General features: G+C 38.0%; 1 protein-coding gene across 6 annotated transcripts in view; it reads left to right on the top strand.

Moving 5' to 3' along the window:
- Positions 1-25,105, top strand: part of TNIK (TRAF2 and NCK interacting kinase) — a 365,479-nt gene that overhangs the window by 285,536 nt on the left and 54,838 nt on the right. For 5 of the 6 annotated variants that reach the window (XM_058188113.1, XM_058188108.1, XM_058188107.1 and 2 more), the window contains 3 exons: positions 11,989-12,153; positions 15,031-15,270; positions 21,291-21,397. In XM_058188113.1, the coding sequence (XP_058044096.1) occupies positions 11,989-12,153; positions 15,031-15,270; positions 21,291-21,397 (512 nt within the window). The remainder of the gene's footprint in view (positions 1-11,988; positions 12,154-15,030; positions 15,271-21,290; positions 21,398-25,105) is intronic. The other variant, XM_058188112.1, reaches the window with a different exon arrangement.

The raw sequence follows: 25,105 nt of genomic DNA, 5'->3' as shown, positions 1-25,105 counted from the left end.
ATGGTTTTATCACCTATTTGGATCTGAATGATATGATGTAACTGGGTAAAGTTACCTGTGTGTCTAATCCTGGAAACAAAATGATTCAGCAAAAAAATAGAATTGCAGTATTGATGGTCAGGATTTTAAAAACTTGACTGTTTTCACTGGTTTCATTTGCAAAAGAAGAGATCCCTTCTGTCTTAAGTATTTTTCAAACAACTTGAAAAACAAAATTCACCAGTATGTGATATTTAATAGAAATATTCTATTTTTTAAAAAAAGTCAATGATACATATGTTTTATAAAGTATTATAGGGTGGAAAATGCTAGTATAGCCAAAGCATCCATTTAGAAGGGCTCTATGCGTGGTACCAATGTGTGCCTAACATTGACAATTGTTACTCATGCAGCCTTTTGATAGGTCAGGAAAAGTTCCTGTTGCAGAGCATCTTTAATACCTTGGTTAATCACACATACACATGTTGCTTATATGTAGAGAGATTGTATTTTAAAAAGCTCTCCTCAGTTTACACACTTTTTAAAGTTGGGTATCAGAAGTAATGCACAACTAAATCCATTTTCCACAGTGTCTAACCACGAGAGCAGATAAGTACTTTTCCCAAGTCATATAGGTAATTTAGGATGGGTGTGCAAATGCATGTAAATGAAATTAGAATATAATTTTTGCATAGTACTACTATTTAGAACTTTGCGCTGTTTTTATCCTAACTATTTCTCCATGCTTTTTTTTAAAAAAAAACCACATGAAAATTGCTCCTTTTCCCCCCCCCTTGAATGATTTTCAATCTTATATATTCAGGGAACACTTTCCACATCAAATCATGTGCTAAAGTGTTTTGCATACATAGTGCAAACCTCAGCACGTTGCAGAAGTAATATATGAGGATGTTGATGTGAAAGCCTTGGTTAAGTGTTGGTCAATCTCGTAATTGCCACATTGGAGAGTGCTGTGCGGGTATATTTAGAATATCTTAATCCTCCCAGGAAAGTACACATTTTCACAAAATGCAAATTATAAGCAAGCAAATTTTCAGAGAAAGGTTAAGGATCTCCCATACAATTTGAAAGCTATTGCCTGTTCCATATTAAATAGCTATCCAATGTATTGTCTCATACAGCAAGTGTTGGCTGTTGTACCAACATTTTTTTTTAAAAAAAAACCCTTCCTCATTTGGTCATTTAGCTGCCCTTTGCACTTCTGTATTGAATCACATTTTTGATGCATGTAATTTTCTTGGTGACTGCATCTCTTGTCAACCTTGTTAGCAAAAGACAAGGGAGTGGGAATGTCCAAAACAATAGAATAGATTTTTTTTTTAAATCTATTTTTTAGATTTTTTAAAAGCCCGATTCCCACTGTGAGGTCAGAGAAAGAACCTGCTCCCATCTTTCCTGCAATTATGATAGTGGTGCCAGCTACTGAATAAGAAGCTGTTATGTTCACATAATACACTTCCTGTGAAAGAAAGGATTGCCCATTCAAAAGCAGATAGTAGATGCCACCGGGGCACAGTAATTGCTACCACTTTGAAAAACTGCTGGTCTCTTAATAACTATCCTGTTTTACTGAGTGACTATTATAGGGCATTTCATTATAGCATAGAGGTTAAGATGTAAGACCTGTATGAGAAGACACAGCTGCAGGTCCTCACTTGAATATGGCGATTGCTGGGTGACATTAAGTGAGCCATTTTCTCTCCACGTAGCTTACTAAACAGGCATCAAATGAAGGAAGGTCTTCGTCTAGATCATCTTAAGCTCTCGAAGGGAAAGCCGGAAGATGAATGCAGTGTATAGAGTTCCTGAGATCACAGCTTTAATTGGCCTCATCTCCCCAAGTCACATTTGTGGTTTTGGGAAGTCACTACAAAAAGCTCTGGAGAATTTCCTAAAATTCCTGTATTGTTTCTTTCCATGGACTGCAGCAAAATCAGAGTGATTTTTCAAGGTCATCTTAATCCCCTTCCAGGTTTAGTGGTTTAAAAAATGAAAAGAGAGGATTTTACTGTAAAATCAAAAACTTTTCTTATCCTTATTGGAAACCTTCCGTTTGTTGTATGTAGTAGGTTTTCATTTGTTCAATTAAATGGACTCAATCAGATGAAGCAGTCGCTATAGTAATCAAGTTCATGTTTTGCAGGAGAATTTGGGAAATATTTTAAACAGACAAGAACGCACATCCTCTGCTAAAATATTTTTTTTAAAAGCTTGTCAATATTTTAGTCAATCTTGCATCCTTAGGTAATTTTATAGGAGTGAGACCACCGATAAAAGTAGCAAACTACAGATACAATTTAAAACATTGGCATAAGTAGAACACTTTATCCCATAAAATAAATTTGAAATGTATAGTGCAACATGTGATGGCAATGCTTTTAACTTCAAATATCTACATATCTTCCAGCCCAAATTTAAATAATATGAATGGCTTCCCGACCCTCTAAATATTGCATTGGAGTACTTAGGTTTCCAATCTGACTGTGTAAAATTATTTGCCACAAGATGTGGATTGCTGACTTAAAATAATATCTCTCATTTAAGTACAGGTTCTGTTATGTCTTGGATAGCTTCCCGGGCCACAGAGTAGAATTGGTTTGTCACTGTCTTGTTCCATGTTGCTTTTTTCTAAATTTATAGTAGTTTGTAGACCTAGCCCATCTAACTAATCATCTGCCTAAATCTGCTTATGTTTCAAATGCAAACCAAATCAGATATGCGCTTCTACCTGGTAAGAGAATGTTGATTCAGATGCAAGCCAATTCATCTTCATTAAAAGTCCATGGAATTCCACATTCAAAGGGCCCCAATGAATACCAGTCCCTATAAGGAAAGCCATTTATTTAATGTTCTCTCTTTGACTTCCAAAAAGTTCACCAACCTTAGAAATAGGTCATTAGATTGGTCCACTATAGCTCTAAGTATATCTTCTGTGTTAAGGGGTATGTGTACATTGTTGTTTGCCAGTGTATGAGTTAGAACATCTAGTTTCCTTGATTTTTCTGAAGCAGCATGGTTTTCAAAGCAAGCTTGGGTCTTCTCTTATTGAAGAAGATACAGGACATTGAACAATTGCATGTTGTTTATGAGATTCATTACAATGTGTGTTTCTATAGTTTAATTTCTGTAATCCTACTTCCCCAGGTCCAGCAACGAACTTTTAATAACCTGCCTGTTATCCCAGCTAAACAGAACCATAGTTCCATTCCCAAACACATGCCCTTTCTTATTCACAAAGACACCATTCTTCAATCCAACTCTAAGGCTTATCCTAACATTTCCAAACTGCATGGTAAGCAAAACTTACAAGATCAGCAAGCATTAGATCATAAAGGAAAGGGCATGTTGGCTTCTACTAGGCAAGTAGCAGTGTTGCCTGTCATTACAATTTCCATGCCAAGTCCTCAGGAAGATCCAAAGAAAAGAGTTTTGATAAACTCTGAAACTAGGCGTGGTTTTTCAGACCAAAGGAACACAAATGGCAACATGAAGTACTTCCGTGGCTCTCGATCACAAGGGTGTAGCCCTGATAGGATGCAACCGCTGGAGGCAAAGTCAGTGTCTTCTCCTCATCTTCCAGAAAAAGATAAGCCACCATTACCTCCTTATAAAATCAAAATGAACTTCCAAGAGCACAGTGGAGACAAGAGAAGGAAAAACCAGCCTTCATATTTATACCCAGGTGTTATTTCTCCTTCGAGGAGTGCTCCATCTTTAAACAACGTCTTGAAAATGCACGATCATCTAGATTTGAGTGCTTCTAGCCCAGCCTCTGTCTTGAGGTATCACAAGATACAAAATGACCATAAGAAGCACCATGTATCTATGGAAAGTGAACATCGTCGCATTCCTGTTGGGCACCATCATGCACAGATGCCGAGGAAAATGATAGGAAAGAGTACGGAGCAATTTCTTGCTCCTTCTCCACACATTTCTCAGTGGAATGTATCCAGAATGGAACCCTTATCTCCCTCCTCTCGCTCAGTATCTTTAAATGCCCTTTCATATTCTTCTAACGCTGAAGTGATTTGGCCTTCTGAAGGCTCCCATGGCAATTTCTCTGGTACTGATATGCTGGTGAATCTGGGTTCATTTTCTAACTCTTCCTGTTTTTCTTCCAAACTTTCTCCACAAATACCAAATACAAAACAGTCATTGGGTTTGCATGTGAACAATTATATGTGTCTATCATCTAGCACACCTAACCTTCAATATGCTGGACAGGAATACATCAAACCACTTCCGCTGGATAAATTCTCCCAATAATTTTCCTAGTATAACCAATAAGCTACAATGTTCTCTCATTCCATAACTAGGGTTTATCAAAAGTTTATAGCATTTCTGAAATGAATAGCATCAAGCGAGGATTTTTGTTGTCGCTATTTTGCTTTGAGCTGCTGTCATTCACGATTTGAGTATTTGTAACATAAGCTCTTACAAAACTATAAACAGGAGCTGTTTATTAAGAGATATTACAACTCTTCTCTCCTCTAGCATAATATCTGCTGCAGTGCATAAGTACAGTATCTAAACATGAATTATATTTCACGTAACATGTTATATTTTTATCTCATTTATATGGCTACATCTGGCAAAACTCAGCTCATTTAATTTGATAACAGCATTCGATTGTTCCATCCATTCTTATTTGGTTCTGTTTCTAATTAAACATGATCAAATGCTGTTGCTCTTGCCAATCTTTCCTTGGTACTCAATAACTGAGTAGTGTAGCTACATTCTGTTCCTTGTTTTGAAAGGAACTTGAAATTGTTCATTCTCAATCTGCTGTTTTCTGTTAAATTTGAATTTAAAAATCCAGCAGATGTTTTCTCTCTTTTTGGAGGAACATAGAATAAATTAACAAAGATTGTATTTAGGTATTCCCAAGAAGGAAAATATATATATATATGTATGACAAACGAGTCCCTAACACGAGGAATGACACCAGACCCACACTCACGAGGTCCACACAGGATATCACCACCACACATCCACCCAGAAAGCAGACCCAAACCCACACTGATCAGGAAGCATGACCAAGGACCAGAAGCCAGACCGCAGCTGCAACATTAGCCATTTCAAACCCCTCCAATCCATACATACAGCAGACAGACATCCACTATGAAGATGTAGCACGATCACAAACATGAAGCCAAACAACAGCAATGCAGCTTACCAGCTCAAATCCCCCTGCAACTCAGACTAATCTGAGCACAACCAAGCCCCCACCCAAACAGGACACACCCCCAGCCAATCAGAGCACAAAAAACCCCCATCCAATCAGAGCACAGCCAAGCTCCCACCCAATCAGTTCAAACCCCCACTAGCAGTTAAAAAGGAAGAAACAGCTGCAATGACACATTGCTCCCAGAAGCACGAAGCTGAAGCCTGAAGATGACGAATGAGACTTCGTCGCTCAGCTTCTATTGACTTAGTCATACAGTTTTCTTCATGGAATAAGATAGTGGTTTACAATTGCAATGTGCCAAGGTGATTTGTCATTCCAAGATTTTCTGTTTTGTTTCCCAATTTAATTTCTAACCTGGGTTTCACAAATTGTCCTATCCAAATGCCTAAGATGTTAGAGCATCTTTAGCTCTAACCAAATGCTTTGTGGGTTCTTTTATTTTGTATTATTGCATTATCTTTAAAATGCCCATAATCTCCTATCAGCTGTTACATAACTAGTTTAGCTCTGAGATCTTCCATGTTACAATCTAACACTGCATGTGGATCCTCTCCCACTGTCTGAATAAAAGGGCAGCATATAGAACGAATGATTGAATGTATAAATAGCTTCCTTCCATATTAGGGGGAGACCTAACTTTCCCTCCTACCATATGATATCAGTGCAATAGAAGAATGAATGAATGAATGAATGAATGAATGAATGAATGAATGAATGAATGAATGCTTTATTACTAATACAAATACTTGGCATTTTCTTTATATTATCAATATATCTTTTCAAAATAGATTTAGGTCTTTTACTTCTAACCAGATATTATTAGGGGGAAAAAACATTTCAGCTTTAATTCCTAGTAGCAAAACATAATTCTGAGTTATCAGCCTGACGTTTGCCCTAAACTCAATGGGCACCTTGTATATTCAAAACATGTTGAAGGTTTTGTGGAGCATTTCAACATGAAGTTCAAAAGATCTTTTTCCCTGTCCTGCTGTTTGTTTATCTGTCTTTCAACTCCTTTCCTGTTGGAAGGTTAGGATAGTATACTGATACTTAAGAATTAAGAACTTAAGAAGTTTGAAGATTCCTTTCTAATGAAAAGAAGGACAAGAGAAGACATGGTAGCATTGTTCCAATATTTGAGGGGCTCCTACAAAGATGAGGGGGGTCAGACTATTTACCAAAGCACCAAAAGGCAAGCAAGAAACAATGGTTGGAAACTAACCAAAGAGAGAAGCAACCTAGAACTAAGGAGAAATTTCCTAACAGTGAGAACAATTAACCAGTGGGACAGCTTGCCTTCACAAGTTGTAGGTGCTCCATCCCTGAAGGTTTTCAAAAAGAGACTGGACAATCATTTGTCTGAAATGATACAGGGTCTCCTGTTTGAGCAGGGGGTTGGATTAGAAGACCTCTGAGGTCCCTTCCAACTCTATTATTTTACCTTCTATACCTTCCACAAAATATACTCATGTAACTAATATCTTTTGCTGTTTAAGTTCATATTCTCTGACTTGCACAGCAAACCGAAAGAAAATTTTTCTTTGCTTTACTTTGCTTTGCTTTGCTTTCCTTTGCTTAAGCAAAGAAGCCCCGTGAATCTTGTCAGCTTTCAAAGGCCCCTTATGTCTCTTCTTGCCTTAAAACCCTTCTGCAAGGGAACGGATCTGTTGTAGAAGAGCAGAAAAAGGGCCACAGGCAACCATGGAAATCCGGAGTGCATTGGAAGGATGACTGTTCTCAGCTGGTTGTAACTTTTTGGATTCTGCTAGAAAAAAAAGTAATAGCCGAAAGTAATTTTGTGTATTCTACTTTATCTACAAAATCTAATAAAAGCATTTTAAACATGAATCAGTCTAAATTAAAGAACAGTTTTCAAGATATCACATCCTTTTATGAGCCATAAGCAAAGGAAGGCATGCAGACCCCCAAATATCCTTATGCTTATCAAACACTAGTTGGGGCTTCAATTAGCTGCTGTCGTGGGAGGATATGAAAAAGTAAACCTTTTGTTGCCTGTAATCTGACATGCTTCATATCTAGCTGCTGCTGGCATCTTTCTTTTCTCTGGGGTCTCCGAAAAGAAGATGTATTTCCCCCAAAGTTCTTTTCATTCCTTGAATGAAGAATCTTTTTGTGGGCATGGCTGTCCGGGAAGGGCAGGCTGTTTTATATTCCATGCATGCTCTAATCTAATTAAAAGCAAAATCAAGTGCTTATTTTAAAATATTGGTTGGAAATGTTAATAGAAGAGTCGCCATCACTTTGCATTCAGATTGTAAAATGCTTTTTCTTTTTAACAATCGGTGGCAGTGAGGGGGTTAGGGAACATCTGTATGTATTCCCATTGCTGCTAAGACTAATTACAATGTAAATAAAAGTTAAACTGCTTTTACTCCAAAGTGTGGCTTGTTCAACTGTTTACCAAAGTTTATAAACAATAGCAAAAGCTTTGACAGGTGTGCAAGGTGCTGGAGAAAGTTATTGTGTGTCATGAAACCCATTTGTTTCAGCTCTTTCTTTAAAGCTCTGAGGAGCTAAAATAAGATCCACACTCAGACCAGTGAGTTAGTTGTGAATGAGATCTTCAGAACTTGAGTCCCAAGTGTGTGTTTGCTTTGGGTAACTGAAATGCTGTTAAAGATGGAGTGTTAATAGGTAGTACTGTATAAGTGTATCTCATACTTAAAAATAGCTTGCCTCTCAGATTTTCTGTACAGTCTCAACGAGTGTTTGGCTGATGGTTGTCTTGGGCAGAAGAGTGGGACAGTTTAAATGATAGGTTGGAAATATTAATAAAAGAATACGTACATTGAAAGAGTGCAGAAAAGAGCAACAAAGCTGGTTAGGGGACTGGAGGCTGAAACATATGAAGAACAGAACAGAACAGAACAGAACAGAACAGAACAGAACAGAACAGAACAGAACAGAACAGAATAGAATAGAATAGAATAGAATAGAATAGAATTTTTTATTGGCCAAGTGTGATTGGACACACAAGGAATTTGTCTTGGTGCATATGCTCTCAGTGTACATAAAAGAAAAGATACCTTCATCAAGGTACAACATTTACAACACAAATGATGGTCAATCAAACAAACAAGGTAAATGTTGTACTTTTTGCAGGAACTGGATATGTCTAAGTTTAATGAAAAGAAGGACTAGGGGAGACATGATAGCAGTGTTCCAATATCTCAGGGGTTGCCCCAAAGAAGAGGGAGTGAAGCTATTCTCCAAAGCACCTGAGGGCAGGACAAAAAGCAATGGGTGGAAACTAATCAAGGAGAGAAGCAACTTAGAACTAAGGAGAAACTTCCTGACAGTTACAACAATGGAACAACTTGCCTGCAGAAGTTGTGAATGGTCCAATACTGGAAGTTTTTAAGAAGATGTTGAATAACCATTTGTCTGAAGTGGTGTAGGTTTTCCTGCCTAAGCGGGGGGTTGGACTAGATGACCTCCAAAGTCCCTTCCAACTCTGTTATTCTATTCTATTCTATTCTATTCTATTCTTTTAATTTAGATCATACAATTTGTAATAATTGGTGGCAATGAGGGGATTGGGGAGACCTAGGCATTTTATCCAAATAGTATTTTATAGTATTTTATCCAAAATTCCCCAGAGACATGTAGACGTAAATTTGCCATTAGGTGAGTGGCAAGCCGGTATTCACAAAATTCATAGAGATTTGTTTTATTAAGAAGTGGTGCTGTTTACTTTTCCAGTTCTCCTGGTGAACATATTTGGGAATGGCAAAGAGATTTGGCTTAAAACAATGAGGGGAAATCTATTTAAGTGAATTTGAGTAGATTTCTCAAAGAAACAACAGCACTCTGCTTGCACAATGGAATAAAGCAGGGATCTCCAACCTTGGTCCCTTTAAGACTTGTGAACTTCAACTCCCAGAGTTCCTCAGCCAGCTTTGCTGGCTGAGGGACTCTGGGAGTTGAAATCCACAAGTCTTAAAGGGACCAAGGTTGGAGACCCCTGGAATAAAGGATTCTCTCTTACCAAAGTTGCCTTTATTAAGCCATATAGGAGGAAAGCACCTTCCAGATCGACCTAGCTTCCTTTATCATAAATATTGCCCACTTGAAAGCTGATTTCATTATGCAAAGCATTGTACCACATCAAGCCTGTTTAATGACAAAGTGCTCGAATGTTTGGTGACGACATCCTAGTTCATGGGTGGTTTTTATCTTGATATTATGTCTTAATTCGTGGGCAAGGCTGGTTCGGCCCAATATTTAATGATTGGATAGCATCCCAGAATGCACTGCTTTATTTCCTCAGGGACTAGAGAAAATACTCTGTGGGCTTGACTATTTTGGCAGCTTAGTCAACTGCTTCATGGTCATTTGGAGGATGGCAAACAAGAATTGAAGTTAAAAACAAACAAGCAAACATAATTGTCATAGGATCAAACAACATTTGGAACTACTTTCTGGCTCAGATATTGCAGTATTAAAGCCATGTCAACCATGTACAGATAGTGCAAATATTTTATTATTTGCAAAATTAAGTAATTTATTTCCTTTCATTAGGACTGTCTGTTCAGGATTAGAAGATTGGGTTCTTCCACCCCTTTTCTGAGCGTAACAAAGGCAACTAGGCAGTTGCAAAACAGCTCACAATCACACTGTCTTGCATTTGGCATCCTAAGGGTAACCAAACAACATTGTCCTATGTATCTAGACCTTGTTTTACCTTGTAAACCTTTTTTATAGAATTGTCAGACTAAAAGCACCACCGAAGGTTGGTAAGCAATCCATTGGTGATGGTGAGGGTGTGTTAGAACAATTTTTTTTAAATGCAGGTATCCAACAAATTAAAAATTTGCTGATTATCATTCACAGTTGATTCAAATCTGGTATTATATTTTGTCTGAAAGAGTCTTATTGTTGGCATAATTCTTTTAATCAAAATATCCCACTGGATTCTAGCTCTGTTAATTATTACATTTGTTAATAAGAGTGTATCATTGCCATTTCTTACCGAAAGCATTTTAACATTTGTTTTGATGCTCATGGCCTCAAAAGAGATCAAACAACTCTTTGGAACTCAAGTGGTAATCCAAGAATTCAAGAGCCTCTAAACTAGGGCTTCTCAAAGCTTTACTACTGAAGCTTTGTACTTAATCTTGACACTACTTTAAAATATGTAAAGGCTCCCTTTGGCATTTCTGTGTAATTCTCTATTCCGGATATGCCACCTTTAAGTTTAGCCATTTGGATGCATCTCTTCATAGTTTAGGGGTGTACATTGTTCCAAGATTTTCTAACTAGGATTAGGAAAGATTTCTACCAAAACCAGTCAGTTTAGATCAGGGGTCTCCAATCTTGGCAATTTAAGACTTGTGGACTTCAACTGCCAGAATTCCTCAGCCTTTGCTGGCTGAGGAATTCTGGGAGTTGAAGTCCACAAGTCTTAAAGTTGCCAAGGTTGGAGACCCCTGGTTTTGATAATTTGTAAGTAGATGGACCAGTGCTGTAATTCAGGTTTCAGCAACTTCCTGTGGTTCATGTATTATACAAGAACAGGGGATAATCATTACAGTCTCATTGGTAGGAGGTATGACTGGAACAACAGATCATGCAGAAATTTGGTAAAGTAGCCTCTTTTGAGGAAAAATGCTTTGAACCTCCAACAATCTTTGCTGTCCTTTTATCTTGGTTTCACGGGCCATGTTTTAATCTGCCTTGATGTAAAGTTTGGGAATCTACTTTCTTGGGGTGGATGTTATATTCTGGCCTTGCCTTCTTATTGCTGTACTTGCTTTCTTTGAAACCAAAAGCTGTTCGTTGTATGTGTATCCAGTAAGTTGCTTCTTGGTTTCATGATGCTACATATGCAATCCTATCCCTGTAACATCCTCGAGATCACAAAAGCCACCCAGGAGGGGAGACAGACAAGTCTGCTCTGCGTTTTGCATCTTTCCTTGCCTATTTGCTCTTTTATGCCGGTTTTCTTTTCTTCTTTCTGCTGCTAGATTCAGAGCAGGGTATTTCCCAAAGATGAAATTTATGAATGGCAGGAATCTATGATCACAGCTGGTATAATCTGGCATAAAAATGAATTTTCTTGCTTTTGATTTATAATCTTCTGGAGAGCGGTAAATACCGTCTGTCTGCTTGGGTAGTTCTGGAAGGCTGCTAGATCAAGGCGTGTAGGAAAATATACAAAACCTGTATAGCCATTTTAAAATGTCAACATCTAAAATATAGCCTGCTAAATATACTCTCAAAGTATATTTGGAGCCAAATGCATAAAAATAAAATAGTTGATTATGTTACCTTTTTAAAAAAGGACTTTCATATGAGGTTACATATATAATTGGATTAATTTCTGCCAAGGCAAGGGGGAAAAATAGGTAAAAAAGATGTTGGAAATTTGTCTGCAACCTGTTTTTATATGCATTCACTTACTGCTTTCTGTCACTTTCGGTTGACTGCTGTTTACTGAGTTGTAATCTGTTCGGTCTACACTTTAGCCTTCTTGCTGATTACTAGGAAACCATTTAAATTTATCTGAATGAATATTTATTTATATGACTGGAGGTGGAACTAGACTTGAACAAAATTCATAAACTGAGCAACCGTAACTAATTTTATTGTGCTATTTATTAATATGAAAGTCCTCTAGAGTAGCCACAATTCATAGTTAGCTGGGATTATTTTTGTTTTTGGAATGGCTGATTGGAAATACAGACTGAGAAAATGGCTCTACAGGTTTTAGAGGTATTATGCACAAAGGCCTTCAAGACAACTTGAATTCACAGCTCCTTTTTCTCTTCTTGCTTCAGGTTGAAGAACGTTCCAGACTTAACCGGCAAAGCTCCCCAGCCATGCCTCACAAGGTGGCCAACAGAATTTCTGACCCAAACCTTCCACCAAGATCAGAATCCTTTAGTATTAGCGGGGTGCAGCCTGCTCGGACACCACCCATGTTGCGCTCAGTGGATCCACAGGTATTGTGCCTTAGTAAAGCCTCCTGTTCTTTGCTACTCAGATACAGCTCAGACAAGAATGTGACAGATTATTCTCATCAAAGGTAATGTCATCTCTCAACAATTACCCTGTTTAACAAGCATTCACATTTCAGAAGAACACAGTCAAATTCTGCATGTAGTTTGTCATAGTTCAGTTCCACTGCCTATGGTCTGTTTTCTCCTCATCCCCTTATCTGAGAGGAATTTTTTTTTAAAAATGTAGCCTAGCTTTCACAACTACCATATTGTCCTCTGGAAATATAATGAAAATAAAACTAGGGATTTTTACTCATCCTGTTATTGGAAGTACAGTAGGTGTCTCTCCATTGTTTGAGGCCATTCAGTCCTGAGAGATGTTCATGAAAATGCTATTTGAGGAGACCGATGAATAAGAAGTGCAAGTCCCGATGAAATAGCACGTATTCCTTACTTTTCTGGAAGAAAATGTAATCCATGAAGCTGCTTCTGAGACAGCAGATTTCATCTGGACTTGTCTCCATTGGCCTTCAGGAGAAAAAGCAGTGGAAATGGAACTTTTTGGATGGCTGAGTGACCAGATATAACAGTGGGGAAGTTATAATGGGCTGGAAAGAGAACTTGTAGGCAAGATAGGGGGGTAATGTGGGTCAAATCTTGACCATAGATCAGTTGTGATTTAGACATTCAAACGCACATTGAGTTAACTATAGGGTGGGAGGAATGAAAAAGTTATCAATCTGCTCCAAGAATTCTGATAAAGAAGAATATTTAAATAGCGTTTCCAGTAATGTGGAATTGTGTCTTATCTTTTTATCTTTTGGGATAGGCAGTGGCATGCATGAAAAAAATCAGAATATCTCATTCAAATAACGTAGATTTCAAGCTGTACATGTGTTTGTCACATGCTCCAAACCTCCACAGAATTATATATGTGAACATATTTGCATAATACATATTTAAATAAATTGTCAATATGACATAATGGAAGCATATAGTGTAAGATATCAGCATATTTGATGGATATCCAGAGAATCTGCTCTGGAGCAAATGTGGATTTGCTGCCTCCTTCGATTCTTGGTAATATGAGTGAAATTAATAGTGCCGTATTTGTCTTTGCATTTCCATGGTTCCATTCATAACCTCATCATCAGTTCAACTCCAGATCATCCCTTTTTCTCCTTCAATTGTGCTAAAAAATCATGTGCTTCTACATTATTCAGCTTGCTCACAGGGTGATAAACCAGTGGTTTCCATGAAAGAGAAATTAGAAGCTAACATATAAAATGCTGCTTTGGTCCAGGATGGCAATTCTTCCAGCTCAATTGTGACCCATTCTTCCAATTAAAGTAAAACAAAATATTGACCAAGGTTTTTGTTTGTTTGTTTATGTAATTGCTTTTTTTTGCATCCTTTCTCCCTGTCAGTGGGAACGCCAGTCAGATTGGGTAATATCTCACATCTGCTTGCTAGGACCGAGTCTGCTGAATTTGCTTTAGCCCCACCTCTCCCTGTATCCTCCAGCTTTTCGACTCTGTCTAACAAGGGACCAGACTTGTCTATCCCTGCTCTCTCCGAGTTTCTCAGCAATTGCAGGCTAGTTCTTACAACTCAACTCCACTTCGCCACGAAGGAGTCTGATATACCGGCGAGAAGGGCGCACGCCTGATACCGCCGAAGGCCGCGCAGAGCGGTCAGGCGCAAGTAACCAGAACCACTTGTGAATAGTTTCAAACGAAAACTTTATTGTTAGTCCCATTGTTACAAGAATCATGCTAGATTGAATACATTCTCTTGTGAATGGTGAGATAAGGCTTCAGGGATTCTTGGAGAAGTAAGGCCTGTGCTGCTTTCTGCAGTGCAAGGATTCTAAGCTTGATCTCTGCTTAACGCCTCCCTCTAGTCTAGCTGGAGATTCCACCACACTTTGCCCCTAAAATAATACATAGAATTTAATATCTTAAGAGGAGGTATAAATAAGCAACTGCATACAGCAGACTAAATTATGAGGTGCTTTTAGGTTCTGGTTTTCCTTCTTGTGTTAACTATTAACTATTGTTGGTAAAGATTTATGGATTAATGGATTATATAGACCCAGCTGGTATGGTGAGCATACCCATGGATCAGACAAACTAAGACTTAGTGTCAACATGACCTGTGTCTGTCCAAATGATATTTAGACTCACTGTTTTTATTTTATTTTCTGTTGTAGCTGTCAAACCAATTGCAAAGTTACTTTTTCCTGTTTCTATTTTGGCAACTCAGTGCAACCAAAATGAGGAGCCACCAGCCTTGCAGATGCATTTCTGTACATGATTCCTAATCGTTATACTTTTATAGTAGTGTAAATGCAGAAAGCATTACACTTTTTGACAACTCACCTGAAACACCTGAAAACAGCCACTCCGCTTTTTGAAATGTTCTTTTAAAATAAAGAAGCTGAACACCATGGATCTGACATACCAAACTAATTGGTGGAGATAACAACAAGAACCTTTGTTTTGGGATATCATAGACCATGCCAAGCGAAACAAACATTTCATATGTAACTTTCTTACATCATTTCATAAATAACACATTATCATATAACTAAAAAAAACTATGCTTTAACAGATGTTCTTAGAGGAACAGAATTCAGGCCAAATAAGGAATCTCATCTTTGGCATTTCCTGACCTTCCATCCACTTATTAATGAAAGGTCTGAATTTTATTTTATTTTTAATCAAATTCATTTTTTAAAAAAACAAACTAAAAACAAAACTAAAATAAAAATTGGGGAAACAAATATTTTTTTTAAAAAAAACATGCTTCGTTATACTCTTTTTAATAACTTTTTTTTCCCAATTTATACCTATGACTTTGTTTTAACTTGGTGCGTAGATTCCACATCTGGTCAGTGTGAAATCCCAGGGATCTTCCTTGCCTGCCTCTCAGTCACTGCATGAACAACCCACAAAGGGAATGGCTGGGTTTCAGGAAGCTCTAACGGTGACCTCTCACCGCACTGAGATGCCAAGGCAGAACTCGGACCCCACTTCCGAAAAGCCTCCTCTCCCCCCTCGTGTTGAAAAGTTTGATCGAAGTTCTTGGTTACGACAGGAAGAAGACATTCCACCAAAGGTAAAAAATAAATAAATTTAAAAAAGGAATCATGCTAAGTTGCAAAATTCGGAATAGGAAATAGCTTAGACTTCTATGGCGGCGCTGCAAATCTTTTCAGGTGGCGCCAGGGACTCTTTCCCAGTATGGCCCTGGTGACTCCGGCATTTGAATGGCCAAATACATTAATACTTCAGGACATGCTTCAAATTCCTTTGAGGGCAGTAACTGTAGCTTTGTGATAGACTTCAAAAGAGTACAAGGTTCGGCCTCTAGAACTAGCCAGTTTCAGCTGCCAACATCCGGATGCCTGCTAGATGGCAGCAAGGAGATACTGTACATAAACTATACAATTACTACTCTGAAGTGGTTGCGTGGTTTTGCTTTTGTGTTTTTTCAATCCAGATCTGGTAAACATAGTCTCCCAACAGCTCATTACTCCATTCATTCATTGATTCATTCACTCACTCACTCGTTCCATTTATATACTGACAAAATCCAAAGACTTCATTATTTGCAGTAAAACAAATACTTTGAAAACAAAAGCGCAGTAAATCCAGTTTAAAACATGAAGTGGCAACTAAGACAGAATAGGTTGCCCCCAGAGTTTCTACTAAAGAGCAAATTCATCAAGCAAATACAACGCTAGTTTTCTGAGGCAGAGAAGCACCCTCGGTTGTTTAAATACCATATCAGAGCCACTTTCCAAAAAGTAGTTAGTGGGGCCATATGAAAACTTAATTGGTTTTCAATTTCAGTGTAATTATAATTAGAATCAATATATAATATCCCCTATTTTATATTGCATTGAATAATTATCTCCTTTAGTCTAATTGCAGAGGAATGGACTCTAGATATTTTAGCATGATGTGCAACCTTATGACCTCAAGTTATGAGGCAAACATAATGATCTGGATAAAACCAAATAAAAATTCCTTGATTTTCCATAGCTTCTTGGCAGGAGTCCACTGCAGAGTTAAAGAAATCCATTGGTAGCTATTGACTACCATTTAGAGATGTGTATTAATCCAGTTTTTAAATTCTAATGGCCAAAGCAATGAAGTTTCCAATCTGCAGGCACCACCTGACCTCCTTTAATGCTAGCCACGTCTTTCTGAAAATAGATAAGGAGGCTAACACAAAAGTTTCTGTTCCTATAACCTCCCTAATCTGAACCCAAAATTATTCTGGACAGGCCCTCATTCCCATAAGAACTAAGGGCATATAACATTTTATACAAATATTCAAAGCTGGACAGGCTTACCAGCAGTAAGAAGACAGCCCATCCTTAAATGTGTTCTAGTACAGGAATTCTTCGAGCACCACTGGGTCCAAAATTTCTGTCATTAAGTGATACATTTGTTAAGGGAATTATACCCCATTTTACGACTTGTGTTGCCACAACTGTTAAGTGAATCACTGCAGTTGTTACATTAATAACACGGTTGTTAAGTGAACCTGGTTTTCCCATTGACTTTGCTGGTCAGAAGGTTGCAAAAGGGGATCATATGATCCCGAGACATTGAAACCCATCATATATGAACCAGCTGCCAAACATCTGAATTTTGATCATGTGACCATGGGGATGCTGCAACAGTCGTAAGTGTGAAAAACAGTCATAAGTCACTTTTAGAATAGAATAACAGTGTTGGAAGGCACCTTGGAGGTATTCTAGTCCAACCCCTTGCTTAGGCAGGAAACCCTACACCACTTCAGACAAATGGTTATCCAACATCTTCTTAAAAACTTCCAGTGTTGGAGCATTCACAACTTCTGCAGGCAAGTCGTTCCACTGATTAATTGTTCTAACTGTCAGGAAATTCCTCCTTAGTTCTAAGTTGCTTCTCTCCTTGATTAGTTTCCACCCATTGCTTCTTGCCCTGCCCTCAGATGAGGGTAGAACCCTCTTCTTTGTGGCAGCCCCTGTGACAGTGCCGTTGTAACTTTGAACGGTCACTAAGTGAACTGACGTAAGGGGAGGACTACCTGTACAAGTTCTTTTCTCACCTATATAGAAAATAAGGACGTTTGGCTGGATTTCCTGTCCTGTCTTTAATCAAATGATCCTAGAGATGAGGTACACTGGTGCGTGTGTGTGTGGATTCTCTTACGGAATATACCCTGTTTTCCCGAAAATAAGACCCAACTGGAAAGTAAGTCCTAGCATGATTTTTCAGGATGCTCGTATATAAGCCCTACCCCCGAAATAAGCCCCAGTTAAGATTGCCAGCCAGATGGATGCATTTAGTACTGTATTTCCCCCAAAATAAGGCCTAACCAGAAAATAAGCTCTAATGCGTCTGTTGGAGCATTAAATTAATATAAGACCCGGTCTTATTTTCGGGAAAACACGGTAGCAGTCAAGGCAAGAAGCAGACATTGAAACCAATGATTGCTGCATGGATTCTGAGGCAGGAATACGATCGCAAATCCTTACAGCATTTCCCAGCATCATTTTGGCTACGGCGTTCCAGGTTACAGCATCAAGCCGTTAAAAAAAAATATGCATGAGATCAATACGCTGTGCTATCTGACATATAATATAAAAGGCTTTTAAAATAATGTTGCAGAGGATGCAGCATGTCTGTCTTTTGGTTTCCCTTCCCTCTCACTCACGGTTTTGCATTTAGAAAAGAAATCTGCAGTAAGCATAAAACTTGCCATACTGGATCAAACCTGTAAGCTTTCCAAGTTGACATCATGCCTCCAAATATAATCAATATTAGTTAGAATATTGTACAAACGCACCAGAATCTTAATGCTTTCACGATTTGATGGCAGCAGTAGCTCTTTAATTAATGCAGTTCCATAGGCACCTACTTAGAATTAAGCCCCACTGGAATACATGGGACTTTCTCCTAAGGAAGTGACTATTAGGTTGCAATTGAAGGCTCTGTTCCAAACTACTAATGCAGATACTGCTTTGTTTTTCTTTAAGGCTCTTATAAAAATTGTCTCTCTTTCACGCTGAATCTTGGATATGAAAAGAAAGGAAAAACAAATAGCTGATTGATGAAATGCAGAGATGTCCCTTGTATATATTTTTTTCCCCCCGAGAAAAAAATTGCACCAGTGTTATGAATAATTTATGCAGTATTTACCGAGAAAGATTAGGGATTTCACCCCAGATAATTTCTTTTCAAAATAAGAAGGTCACCTTAGATTCCCCAGGAACAATGGTGACGAAAACAAGCGACGTTTTTGTGTCCAATCGTAAAGTGGTCTTGAATTCGGGATTGTCTTTGTGATTAGGTAATTGACCAATAAGTCGACCACAGAGAGATCTCCAACCGGCTTAAGAGATGGAACTCTCGGTTAGCTACATTTTAGAATCATAACCTATGGGGAATGTGTTAAATTGCTTGAACTGTGACATCAACAAAAGTTTAATCCCCTGAGATTAACATTGAAAATAAATTATTCACTTGAAGTAGAGAGGCAAATAGTTATAAAGTACTTTTTTCTTTCTGAAGAAAATTACATGCAGTTTCAACCAGGTTGTCCCTGGAGATTCTCAGTCATCCAGGTCATGGTTATCCCAAAGGTGCTTTTTTCAAAGGCAACTGGACTTTATTTTTCCTTGAAGGCGTTTCGTTTCTCATCCAAGAAGCTGCTTCATTCTTCAAGGAAAGCAAAATGTCTTCAAGGAAAAGTAAAGTCCATTTGCCTTTTGGAAAAGGACCTTCAGGACCAGGTTATTTATAAAGCTTTTACCTGTGAAGAGTGTGCAACAGATTTCAGTTTGAAATCTTCTATATGACGTTGTTCGTGAAATGCTCCATTTCGTCTGCAAAGTGATTGCACTGAACACGTTGGAAGTATTAGAAAATGCCCCTAATGGAAGCACTAAAAAAATGTTCACATGTTGGAAACACAAGAAAATACCCTATAGTCGATCTGATGGTAGCACAGAGGATTTTGCCTTTTGTGGCACCGGTACCATGGCTTATCCTATCTTTCTGTGTTACACCAGCCCCATCAATGATATGTTTCTCACTTCACTTTAAAAAAAAAAAACCCACACACCTTTTTACATCAGCATTCTTATCACTAACTCTGCCTAACATTCCATTTAAAGGATATTTTTTTTCCTGTGTTCTTACTCCATTTTATTTTAATTTTTTTTCTATCATAATGATACGGTTGTGGAAAATTGCCTCAAGGTTTTCTGTAATTAGAAGGATTATAAAAATATTATCATTCCATTATTACTGTCACCACTAATAATAACAACAACATGCTGTTCATCAGTTCAACAGCAAAATCCACAGAAGTTACGGTTAGAGTACATGTCTATTATACAACATTCACTACACAGAATTCTGTTCCATTCTATCACATTTTAGATAACCATAACTGTGGAATGGTGTTATCTTCATTTCTATTCAGACCAGTTCAGAAATAATTTGTTGTTTGAGATCACAAACCATCACAGGAACATTTGTGCATAATTAAAAATCGGAATGTATATATAATAGTTAGATCTACCTCCCATAAACATTTGTGTAAATAATCATCAAGTATTTGTATATTCATAATGTCTTTTTCTCTTTGAACAAGGCCATTGCTAAACAAGCTACTTTATGGCTTGCTTTGGGTAAAAGCTGTATTTCAGACATACATATGTAGAAGATCCCAAGTTCAGTCCTGGGCATCTCTAGTAGATATGGAAAGAAAAATGTGACTAAAACCGAGTGGCAGCAAAACCACTCTCACCCAACTCTGATGGTGAACTACAGTTCCCATCACCCATGACTGTGCTGGCTGTACTGTTGAGACCCAAGGTCTAATAATATTTGGAAGTCTGACTTCCCCACACTGGGAATAGACAGTAGCGATCTAGATGAACCAATTATCTGGCTTAAAATAATGCAAGTACAAATACATATATATAGTGCAGTAACGTCTTGATAGTCTCATCTCTGCATTGCTTATTACTACCATATTTGTGTGGCCTATTATGCTAATGCTCCATTGAATTTTTGTACATCTTGCTTTTGAGTTAGCGAGTTAGTTAGAATCTTCCAGTGGTTCTTAATTCCCAAGCTGATGTTAAAATCAATAGTGTTGCTGAACTTCTACTCAGCAGTCAATGCCTCATTATAATAACAAAGTACTATCATCATTAGTATCATGGTAATATAATATGTCATGGACCTGGAGTCAGAAGATCCCACTCAATCATAGAAGCTCACTGGATAACTACAGGCCACTTGTGGACTCTCAATTCATTTCACTGAGTTCTTGCTGTAGGGATAAAAGCAAAGAAAGTCCCTCTATGCAAGCCACCTCAAAGAAAATTCCTTGCTTCTGATGAAAAATCAATTTTCTCTCTGTTTCTGTGGGACACAGTAGGACAGTTCTCCAAAAATCTTGGAACTTTTAGTTCCCATATATGACTTTCTGCAAATGACATATTGGTGTGGCAACTTAAAGATCATCAAGCCTTGATTGAAACAAGTAAGTTACCCTATGGAATTAAAATGAATGCATTTCAGATATAATATTTTCTCTCCTAACAAGGTGCTGTGAAAAGGTATTTTAGTGCAGTTTATAACTGCTTCACTGAAAAAAAAAATAGTTCTATCTTTCCAGAAGAAATTAGAGGACATTTCACTGGCAAATTTGCCTAACCTGGTAGTCATTACCTGTAATATGTTGGTACAGTCTGGGAGGGTCTATGACAATTTGACACAGCCAACTTGCTACAGCCAACTCATCGCAGGACAACTTACCATGGCCAGCTTGCTGTGAGGCAACTTGTTGCGGGACAAGAATTACACTAATATCAAAGAAATGGAGGAATAGAATCACTAAAGAGAGGATACAAAATGAAGAACAAAATTTTAATTTAAAAAATTAAAACAATTTTTATTTCTTTTAAATAATTAAATTGAATTGTTATATTGTCCTGTGGCAATTGTCCCATGGAAAGTTGGCTCTGGTGAGTTTGGCAGTGGTAAGTTGGCCACAGCGAGTTGTCTCATTCTACTTCTCGCAGCAGAACTTCAATAGCCAGCACGCTTTGGGTTTTCTTACAGGTACCTCAAAGAACTACTTCCATTTCACCTGCATTAGCTCGGAAGAACTCACCTGGGAATGGGAATGCTCTAGGACCTCGACTTGGATCACAGCCCATAAGAGCAAGGTAACACCAACCAAGATAAAACTTACTGTCCATACATTTTAAAGCGCTAGATTTAGAAGAGAGACACAGCTGAATGTTCTATGGAGATAGAATGTCTTATTTCTTTTCCCCAACCCTCTTGAGATGTAGATAAGAGAAACGTAACAAGTTAGGGAACCTTCTATCCTATTCAGATAGTGTTGAATAGTAGTGTTCAATGAGAGAGGCATGTGGGAGAGCGCATATTTTGCATGGAAGTCCTGTCCCTGCCATCTTTAGTTTAAAAAAAGCTCAAAGGAGCATGAACATAATGGACACATACATGGAAAGAGCCTTGCTGGTTCGAGCAAGATCCAATCAAGCACCGTGTTGTGTCATAAACAAGTAGCCAGGTGTATTTGGGAAGCTCATAAATCTTCATAAAATTGTGATAGCCCTTTTCCCACTGTTGCTTCCTAGCATCTGATATTTAAGATACCAGTTACCTGTTCACTACCTGTGTTCAAGGAAGTGATATTGGTGTCAGCTTTGGAAGCCATACTAGGTCGGAAGCATTCGTGCTGCCGCTTTCTCATGTGTGGGAAAGTAGGAGGGGGGGATTTAGTAGGGGGTTGTCTTTAGTAATAACATTCTTCCTGTCCGTCAAGGTCAGGCTGATCCTGCATCTGGAGAAGGAGTGGTCAGAATGCTGTCTCGAGATGGGACGGTTGGCGATTGGAGCATGTGATCAACTGAGGAGTGAGGGGATAGTTTTGGGGGTTTTGATTTACAGGGGGAAACCCCGGACCACTCAGATTCAGGTTTTCCCAGATGTGCCAGTTTACCTATCCTAGTAAATGGAACTTTGAAAGATGCTTGCTTTGGATTTTTTACTTGGAGTGGTTTTTTTTCTGGAACACTGACATTTGGGTTATCAAGGCAAGTAACTACTGATAGTCCTCTCCACGATTTTGTCTGGTTTCCACTAAAAGCTGCCTAAGCTAGTGGTTCATCACAGTATCTGATGGAAGCAAATTTCACAATGTATCTCTTAAGGATGTTTTTTTTCCCCCGAATCTTCCTATGTGTAATTTTAGCAGATAACTACATTCTGAAATGGGGGAAAACCTATTTGTCTCCATAGTAGCATCAATTAGCCCCTCTTCCCTTTGGGTCACCTTGAGTTGAAAAACCCCAGTTTTGCATCTCCTCTGGTATTGTTCATATCTTGCCTGGCACCTTTTCGGATATTGCCTGAAATTCTGGGGAGCCACTGCCTTTCAGAGTATATTATTTATTTATATTTCAGATTAGATAGATAGATAGATAGATAGATAGATAGATAGATAGATAGATAGATAGATAGATAGATGGATGGATGGATGGATGATAGGATAATAGATGATAGATTTAGATTTAGATGTTATTTTTATATTTCATATTATGCTGGGCAAGAGATCTTTCTTATTTCAGCTCTTGATAAATCAGGATTTAATCTGATTTAACTAAACTAATGCATCAAGAGCTAGAGGATTGATGTAAAATAGGAAATAGCTAAGATTTATTTAAGGCTTTGGCAAGCATTCATCTCCACAATATTTCAAATGTCCTTTCTGGCATACAATAGCAGCAATCTCTGCCTAAAAGGATGTAAGTCTTGGATCTAGGAGTTCTTGCTCTTTCTTCAATTAGTTTGTGTTTTGCATCACACTGCAGATCCTATTGCAGTAATAAAATACAAAGCAGCCATAACCCCAAGACTCTTATTTTGAGCACAGCAATGTACAACAAATGCCGTCTAAGTAGAAGATTGAAAGATTTGCTCAGAAAGGCAGCAAATCTTGGATTTTCCCTAGGAAACCTCACTCATTCTGCATCTAAAATTCCAAATCTAGCAGAAACCAGTCTATTAATATTTGTGTTGTATTCAGGCAAGAAAAAATTTCACCTTGTATAACTGCCCTTTCCCAACTGGATGGAATTTGGGATACAGGGTTGGAAAACACAGAATAAAACTAGTAAATTATTCTTAGAATGACCCAGTTAAAAATAGATAATCTATGTGTTATTTACCAAAATAGTTTTCAAGGTGGCGTGCTACCTGCTTTATTTTGGACACAGCTGCCCTTTTCTCATCTTGCTGGGATCTGAACTCTTGAGAGAAAGAGCAGGATGGGGTTTGCTAATCTCACTTTAAATATAAGAACAGTTTAAGGGCAGCTACAGAAGATTGGATACAAATCAAGAAAACTGAATTTCAGTGCTTTATGACCTCTAGAACAGGGGTCTCCAATCTTGGCAACTTTAAGGCTTGTGGACTTCAACTCCCAGAATTCCTCAGCCAGCAAAATTGAAGTCCACAAGCCTTAAAGTTGCCAAGGTTGGAGAGCCCTGCTCTAGAAGAAAAGATGGGATGTCTGTACAATGTGTGTCACCCCCAACAAGCAGGATTTAAATCCAGATTCCTCTTGTTGAAGTCTGACATTCTATTCTGCATGTGCTTTAGGCTGGATTTTTACACCTGTATTTGTTCTTGGGAATGTCTCTTCATGAATTTGCAATGGCATTGCTGCTTGGAGCTAGGCACTTGGTTTTCAAATTCAATGTCCAATGCTAGAATGTTGTTACTATATGTAGGCAATTTTCACCAACTATAAAGATGAAAGTGAGATCAAAGGAAAGATTGGACAGGATAAAGTTGACATCCTTCAGCTAAGAAGATCCCTCTAGGAGTGTGGTACTTCTTTTCTTCTAATATCTCACAGCCAGCCTGGAGCAAGACAGTGTGAAATAACACACCTGGGCAGTGTGTTCTACATTGGATGAGCGTTCATGTTTGAGTCCTTTCAGTTATCTCAAGATCAACTCATTTGTTGCCTTTTGGAGGGAACTAGAACAAGGCAAATAGATTAGTCTATATTAGCTGGTGTATAATTTATGGTAGCTGAAATATAGAGCTACATACAATATAGAATATTTCCAGCTGGTTTCAGAAGGATTTTTTTAACTTGTCACTTACTGGTTTCCTTAATTTGGTGGCTGCCATCCCATTACTCTTAATGACTTTATTTTGGTCGTGCTACTGCATCTTCTAACATATCTCGTATAAGTCAGTTTTTTAAGATACTGTTTTAGCAGAAGTTAAGGAAATCAAAATGGTATGCTGCAAAGAATTTAAATAAATGTGTGATCATAGATAAGGCCCAATATTTACTTGATGGCTATTGATTTCTCAAAGATCATATCTATGTAATTAGGTTGTCCTTTGTTTATTATGAAGTTGTGATTACACATGCAGATATTAGATGATACAGTTCATCTAATATCATCCAGGATCCCTTATCAACTTTTCCAGAGGTTTGATTGGAGAAATTGATAGTACCCAAAGCCAGTAATGATTTGTAAGCCTGATTCGCTGACATAATAGGGAAATAATGGCTTCTCACTCTGTGAAGATGTTGTGTAAGGCTTTCAGACTTGTACAATACTCATTTACTTTTTCTACTTTACAAGAAGTAGTTTGGGAACATTCCTGCAGGATCTCAACTTTATGGTTTGGTAGCAATGTTTTGCCTTGTTTTACTTAGTGAAGATCTTTGAGTCAACAAGTAATTGTTGAAAGAACTCTTCTCCTTGGAGGAGGAGAAATCTACTTCATCCCAGTGCAGTAGCCATAAACTTGTTTGGGGAAAGGTAAAGGCCACAAAACATGAATGACATTGGTTGTTGTTTTTTTTCACTGCAGTTTAC

This window comes from Ahaetulla prasina, chromosome 6, assembly GCF_028640845.1.
Source record: "Ahaetulla prasina isolate Xishuangbanna chromosome 6, ASM2864084v1, whole genome shotgun sequence".
NCBI classification, from domain to species: Eukaryota; Metazoa; Chordata; class Lepidosauria; order Squamata; family Colubridae; genus Ahaetulla; species Ahaetulla prasina.
Note: the sequence above shows the minus strand (reverse complement) of the source record. Positions and strands in the feature narration are given on the sequence as shown.